Genomic DNA, 7,994 nt, shown 5'->3' on the forward strand with positions numbered 1-7,994 from the left:
AAAACGCGTGTTACGGAAGTTATATTATACAAATTTGGAAATACTGAGCGTAGCGTCCTTGAATGGTGGACAGGGAGTTGTTTAAAACCGAGATATTCAAATATTCGTAGAAAAATTTCTGGTACGAATATGTGGTAAAAGTAGCCATTTTTTATGTTGAATTTTATATGGTGTTTCTATGTGCATCTAAATGATACTGAGTTTATTACAGTCGGCACCTCGAAAATACCACTACTTTCGGACGATTAAATTTGAAGATTTAATTAGTGTGTAATTGGAATTACGCTAGTTCAAGTTTTAAGAATTTAAAGTTTGCCTAAGAGAAGTACTCGTTGCAAATCGCTAAAAAACTTGGAGTTAGCGTCACATAGAGGAAAGCAAAATGGAACAGGCTCTTCGTATACGGCTTGAGCTTAGCAAGAATCAGCTGAATGCAACCTTTCTTAAGGCTTTGGAGGTGTTGAGACAGGTTGAACATGGAGGAGCTGATTTGTCAGAAGTCAAGAGGATCAAATATGAGTTGAGTGTAGTCACATCAAAGTTCAAGGAAGAAGTTCTCCGCTACATTGATAAGATTGCTGAAGTATCAACGGATATAATTAAGGACTATACAGAACTGGAACTCAAAGCTGAAAAGGCCATTATGTACCTTTCACAAGAACAATGCGAGCAGCCGAGGCAGAGTAATTGTGCAAAACTGCCCAAACTACAACTGCCTGTATTTGAAGGAGATATTCTTAAGTGGCATGATTTTTGGGACCAGTTCGAAGCAAGTGTGCACATGGCAACCACCAACAACGCATTGAAGATGGCCTACCTTGTTGCGTCACTGAGAGGTTCAACTCTAGAAGCTATTGAGGGTTTGGGAACAACCAACCAAAACTACGACATTGCAGTAGAAACTTTAAAAAACCGGTACGGCAACAAGCAGTTCCTAGTTGATGCCCACTACAATGCGCTACATCAGTTGGAGTGTGCTAAGGAGACACCTAGTGATTGTAGACGAGTCCTCAACAGCGTTGAGAAAAATATGAGAGTGCTGCAGTCACTGGGCGAGGACATAAATGGCAATGGGTTCCGGACTATATTGCTGAACAAGTTTCCAGAGAAAGTAATGTTTCAGTTGAATATTGCTATTAAAAGGGATAGTACAGTCTTAGCAATACGAGAACAGCTTGATAACATAATTACTGCAATGGAATTATCTCAAGCAAAGTCAGATGTGGTGTCAGAAAACAGACCTACATGCTCAACGGATGCCCTACACATACGGACACAAACGCGCAATAAAGGAAGGAACTGGCATAACAATAAGTTAAAAACTGGAACATCGACAGCTGACAAAATACAATTGAAGCGAAATATTACAACTGGTGCAGATAGCAATGTGAAAAGGACACGTAGGTCCTGCATATTCTGTGATGGTGGACATTATAATGACCAGTATAATACCTTTAAAGGTATGGAAGAGAGAATCAAGAAGATAGGGAATGAGTGCTTCAAATGCTTTCAAGAAGGACACAGAAGTAAGCAGTGTCAAAAAAGGATAATATGCTACCACTGCGCAGGACCCCATAACCGCGCCCTATGTCGTAAGAAGATATCAGGTACGAATACTGGTCTTACTAAAATACCAAATGTTACATGTCACAGTCATAGCTGTAGATCCTTCTTACAGACGGCAACGGCAAGGGTCCTGAGTAACAATAAGAAACATCCTTGCAGAATTCTCATGGATAGTGGTAGCCAGAGAAGCTACATAACTACACGCCTAGCAAACCTGCTATCCATAACACCTTCTGGAGAAGACCTGCTAATGATTTACACCTTTGGATCAGAAAACCCTTTGGAAATGCTCAGCCCTTCAATCGAGATCACAATAGAAACTAATAGAAGCATACAAAAACAGATACAGGTCAATATTGTACCCAACATTACAGAGAGGATACCGGTACCACAGATAACTTCCTTAGACTCAGTCGATGTCATGGCTGATGATGGCTCGGGTGGTCAAGGAATTGACATTCTTATCGGTAATGATTATTACTTCTCATTTATCACAGGGAAAAGGATTAAGTTGGATGAAGAGTTATATTTGGCTGATACTGAATTTGGCTGGATTTTATCAGACTGTGTGGATACTGGCAAAGATGAAGATACCCTCACAGTAGTGACATACCACCAATCTGATCCAGGTTATTCATATTTTACTGACCCTGACCTGCCTCTACAAAATATGGACATCAAATTCTTGTGGACTTTAGAGAATATTGGCATAACCGACTCTGCAAAAACAACACGAGAAGAGGAAGCCGTTCATCATTTTAATGATACAGTTCAGTACCATGAAGGGAGGTACTATGTAAAATGGCCATGGACGCAGCATACTTCAAACTTACCAACAAATTATGGCTTAGCTTATGGTAGACTAAAAGGTTTATTACAACGTTCAGATTTTGCTACATTACAAGAATATGACGAGATATTGAGGGAACAATGTGACTCCGGAATTATCGAAGTAATAGACCCACAAATGAATGCAGAAAATGAAAAAGGACCTCCGATTCATTATTTACCGCATCATTTAATAAAACAAGCCGGTAAGCGAGGACGCGTGGTATACGATGCATCTGCGAAGTTAAAGAACCAGCGAAGTTTGAATGAATGCATGTACAAAGGGCCATGTATGCTACAAGACTTGACTGCCTTATTATTGAACTTCAGAACAAATAAAATTGGGATACTTGCGGATGTTGAAAAAGCTTTTTTACAAGTTGGGTTACAGCCTGAAGCTAGAGACGTGACTCGGTTTCTATGGATAAAAGATATCACGAAACCGATTTCAGATGACAATCTTATTCACCTGAGATTCTGTCGTGTACCATTCGGCATTATTTCTAGCCCCTTTCTACTCACAGCTACTATACGTTACCACTTGTCTAAGAAGAATGGTGGTATTCTGGAACGTATTGCAGATAAATGCTATGTGGACAATTTAGTTACGAGTGCCAATAACCGCATTCCAAGAATTGTCAATGAATATTCGAGATTGGACTTCCAATGATAAATCCCTAATGAAGGAAATACCTGAGCAATATAGGGCCAAAGAATTAGACCAAGTCAAGGTATTAGGTTTACTTTGGAATGTAGAAGACGATACACTTCAGTTGAAACTCAAGGAGGACATATTTAATGAGACAAGGATATTGAAAGCTAACAAGAGAGAAGTTTTAAGAACTTTAGCCTCCGTTTACGACCCTTGTGGCTTTGTGTCTCCTTTGACAATGCCGGCTAAGCTTTTACTTCAAGAACTATGGCGAAAAAAGTACAGATGGGAAACCAAACTACCTGAAGATCTTCTATCTCAGTGGAAAGACACAGTGTCAAATTTAAGCGACATTAAACATATTAAATTACCAAGACATCTAGGCCATGATAAGGAAAAGGAAAACGCTAAGTTTGAGCTACACTGTTTCACTGACGCAAGCCAAAACTCTTATGCAGCTGTTGCGTATCTACGATCTGAAGATACAAGTGGCGTTCAAGTGACACTGCTAATGTCCAAAGCTCGTGTAGCTCCACTAAAGATAAAGAAAACTTAAAGATACCAAGGTTATAGTTGCTTGGTTATTTGATTGGTAACAGACTGCTCACCTACCTAGTGAAGTCCATAGCACTCCCTAATGTTAGACAATTTCTTTGGACTGATAGTCTGGTCGTTCTCAGTTGGATAGAATCTAAAAAGTTATTGCCTCCATTTGTTACAAGAAGAGTGGAAGAAATAAAACAGAACATGGAAGTACATCGGTGCTACATCAACACGGAGCATAATCCTGCAGATATTGCAACTAGGCCAGAAACATGGATTGAGAAAAAACATTTATGGTTCCATGGACCAGCATTCCTTGCCGCAGACAAAAGAACGTGGCCGAGAAATATGCACCTGGAAGACCACGTCGTGTCTGTTTCAGCAGCGGCGGAGGGTCTGGACGAGGTACAGACACTAATTCTCGACGATGGTCCTAGTGAAGAAATTGAGAGGACACAGTCAGCGGTACAGATGAACTCTCAACTACAGGAAATCATAGATTTGCAATCCAGTCACTTTCCTGAAGAATTCAAGGGCAAAGAAACACATCTGACTCGAAACCTAGGATTGTTTAAAGATGTAGACGGTATTCTTCGTTGTAAAGGTCGTTTGATGCACGCGGACTTATCATACGAAACTCAGCATCCGATCTTACTACCGAAGGATTGTGAATTCACGACAAAGATAATAAAAGATGCTCATGAAAGGCACTACCATGTAGGCGTACCACATACACTGATTGTAATACGTCACCGATATTGGATACCTCAAGGCCGAGTACAGGTTCGAAAGGTTATTCAAAAATGCCCACAGTGTATTAAGCACGGCGGAGGCCCATACCAGCTGCCTAAAACCCCGGCTCTGCCAGTTGAAAGAGTAAAGTATTCAAGTCCATTTACATATACAGGCGTAGACTACTTTGGCCCAATGCATGTTGAAACAAGTAATGGCAAAGAAAAGAGGTGGATCTGCTTATTTACATGCCTGGTGGTACGAGCCATTCATCTGGAGGTAGTACAAGATATGAGAGCGGAGGAATTCCTACTGGCACTTAGGCGATTTGTGGCTTCCAGAGGAGCCCCTTCACATATTATGTCTGACAACGCGATGCAGTTTAAATTGATGTCTGAAGTCTTGTCAAGTAACTACTGTACACAAAATAAGATCTCTTGGAAATGTATACCACAATTAGCACCCTGGCATGGTGGCGTATACAAGCGACTTGTATCGGTGGTGAAACACTGTTTGAAGAGGACATTGGAGAAGCACCTGTTGAGCGACCACCAGCTGTTGACGGTCCTGAAGGAAGTGGAAGCCGTAGTCAATACAAGACCTCTTACTTATGTGGGAGCAGACGTGGACTATGTTTTGAAACCGGCAGACTTTTTATCGATGGGTAAATGTTTAGAGTCAGATCTGCCTATTGACCAGTTGACTCCTGCAACCATTACAAAGGAAACACTCGTTGAAGGATGGAGAAGGGGCCAGAAAGTGATGAAAGAGTTTAAGAACATGTTTATATCTCAACCTTAGAGAAAAGTATCAGCACTCGCCCAAACAACCCAGAGTAATGTCACACATCAAACCTTGTGTAGGCGATATAGTGCAAATTAAAGGTGAACAGAAAAACCGGAATCAATGGAAAGTTGGAAGGATATCAGAGTTGATCAAAGGATCGGACGGAGAAGTTAGAGTGGCAAGAGTCAGAGTGGAAAATACTGATTTCATTCGCTCTATTGGTCATCTCTACCCACTCGAAGCCGAAGTTGTGAGTGAACATAACGGTGCACCTAATAGTGTAAACCTACCTGAAGTACCTGAAGTTCCTACGGCAGTGGAGCTTGACCAAATACCTGCCTACCCTCTTCAAGATCAAGTAGCCATGGATGTAGAGCAACTTGGAGGAGTTATTGAAGAAATAACTGGATCACATCAGGATCAAATGAATGACGTAGGAGATGAGCTTGTGAATACATCCCCAGTAGATGCTCCTGGTGCAGAACTTTCCAATCAGGACAATAACGATGGTAGACCTGAGTCTTCAGCAGAGGACGGACCTGAGTCTCCAGCGGAGGATGGGAGAGTAAGGCGCAACGCAGCTGTACGAGCGAGGGAGAAGATTGCTGAGTGGACTCGGCAGCTGTTCGCCTTGCTGTAAGCCAAGCCGCCGCCGGGAGTGTCGCGTACGATCGCGATTGACAGCTACTGGTGAGCGCCTATATTCTTTCTGAACGGAATGTTAAAAATGGCAACACAAAGGGAGGAATGGGGGAATGAAAAATGTTTAAAATGGAAAGGAACGTTAGAGAGAAAAAAGACGGAGATTAGTTTTTAGAGTAGCAAAAGGGTGAGAGGAGGTGTAGTTAGTGCGAAGCAGATGGTGAAGTGTTTTCTAATCTGGTGAGTGTTTGTACTAATAAAGAGATATGGTAATATTGAGATATAGATGAAAGGATTATTGTATCTTGCTGGAGGTTTGGGTTGATCTAAGGGGAAGGTGGAGGATCAACAAGGGGCCTCAGGGCCCCAACCTTCTGCGCGTCGCTCTTGGCAACAGGTGTGCCCGTCTGATGAGAGGATCCTACCACTATGTGGCTCTCGGGTTTACTTGTGGTGTCGGTCGAGGCACGCAGAAGGTTTAACGATAATTGTAGTATGCATTAGCGCAATTATAAATCCCTATATCTCTATGTTATCATATTATTAAGCATGAGACTTTGTCGCATATGAGAATTGACATTACATTGAACCAAGGCTATCCGACATCATGACAAAACATGTAGGATATAAAACGTGGCGACAACCCTCTTTCGAACATAAAAAGAATCATGAAAATCCGTTCACAAATACCGGAGTTATCGCGTAATATACATACAAAAAAAATACAGTCGAATTGAGAACCTCCTCCTTTTTTGAAGTCGGTTAAAAATTAATCCGGCTCAGCATCTCGTAAATTTTTATATAAAAGGGTCCAACGCCATTTTTTAAAGACTAATATTTTTATGGATTTTGGAAAACCGTGAAAAAGGAAAAGTGGAAAATGTCTTGCAAAAGTTTATATCCATAAATATTTTATACCATGTGGAAAAAAAATGGCTAACCGTCCGGTCCGCCAACCAGGAACATTCCGCTTATATTGCCTGTCTGTCAGTTTTGACGTTAAATCAAGGTCCTCATATCAATTAGATAGTGCACGAGTTCGTTCGTAAAGATCAATTTGGGATACGAACTCTCTGGGCTGGCGGTTCTGGGATCTCTGGTACTCATAGCTTAGTTTACCTAGTTCGAGACCCCGTGATTGCTATGGTTGTCTGACACATTATTTTTGTTATCACTTTGGGCATCTGTTTCATATTCTCATCTCCTATGGCCTAAATTATATTTATTTTGAATTTTTTTAATGGCGTTATCGGCTGAGGTGGGAGACTCAAGTTCAAGAATTAAAGAACGTTACTTGTTGTATCGAACAGCGCCGCTTTCTGAATTTGTGCTAAAAACCACACGCTACAGAAATACAAAAATTCTTCTTATGTTCTGTCCTTTCTTTGTAGTATCATCAGACAGTTCCATTGATGGTGCTTAGGTAATTTTTTTTCCCACTGTCCCATTAATGGTGTAAAGTTTTTTTTTTAACTCATACCTTTGAATATACTACGGCAAAACAAGTTGTGATTATTACATTATTACAAATATAAATGTATATTTACTCGTACATTAATATACACATTTTTAATATCTTTCTCGTATATTTCGTACTGGCAGTTATTCATTTTTTTGCATTTGTTAAATGTAAAATTGGCTATTGAACACACTGGTGCATAAGAGACGGACTCGCATGTGGCAGGAAAGTAGACAGTACGTGTTAGAACCGTCAGATAAGAGAGGGTTAAAGAGAGGTTTAAAACTTTCTCTTTATTTTATTTTATTTGATTTGATGCAACGATTTATTTCAAAAAATTATTGTAATTTCATTTGATAAATAAATTTAAAAAATAATTTCTTTTTTGTTTCTGGTCCTTATCACTTAATTCCTTACTGTAGGTACTACGGATAACAAAAAACAACATTTGCCTTGGAACTGTCAACGGTGACGGCATAAAAAAAATGGCCTCTGTACTGTAAGGGACATAGTCCTGAGTTAGCGTAGCGAGAGGCACTTTTCAATGATAAACGAGCATTATACTCATGAATAAAGAATTACTGCGTGTTTTCTTTTTTTATATATACGTGTGGCGCACTATAAGTTTCAGGAATGAATAAGAAAAAAATACTATAAATGGTTAGAAATGGATAACGCTAACGGAGAATATTCTCCGTTAGCGTTAATGCACTTTTTCATACGAATGAACAAAGTTTGAAAACATTTATGCCACTCCTACGTGACAATCTCTGAAACATATTTTTC

At 40.1% G+C, this 7,994-nt stretch overlaps 2 protein-coding genes across 2 annotated transcripts; both read left to right on the forward strand.

Moving 5' to 3' along the window:
• Positions 1-382: 382 nt before the first annotated feature.
• LOC113232062 lies at positions 383-3,064 on the forward strand. Its single transcript, XM_026466688.1, has one exon. The coding sequence runs from the start codon at positions 383-385 to the stop codon at positions 3,062-3,064; it is 2,682 nt and encodes an 893-aa protein (XP_026322473.1).
• A 729-nt stretch (positions 3,065-3,793) lies between these two features.
• LOC113232063 lies at positions 3,794-5,122 on the forward strand. Its single transcript, XM_026466689.1, has one exon. The coding sequence runs from the start codon at positions 3,794-3,796 to the stop codon at positions 5,120-5,122; it is 1,329 nt and encodes a 442-aa protein (XP_026322474.1).
• The last annotated feature ends 2,872 nt before the right edge of the window (positions 5,123-7,994 follow it).

Source organism: Hyposmocoma kahamanoa, unplaced genomic scaffold, assembly GCF_003589595.1.
Source record: "Hyposmocoma kahamanoa isolate Upper Pololo Valley unplaced genomic scaffold, ASM358959v1 66, whole genome shotgun sequence".
NCBI lineage: Eukaryota > Metazoa > Arthropoda > Insecta > Lepidoptera > Cosmopterigidae > Hyposmocoma > Hyposmocoma kahamanoa.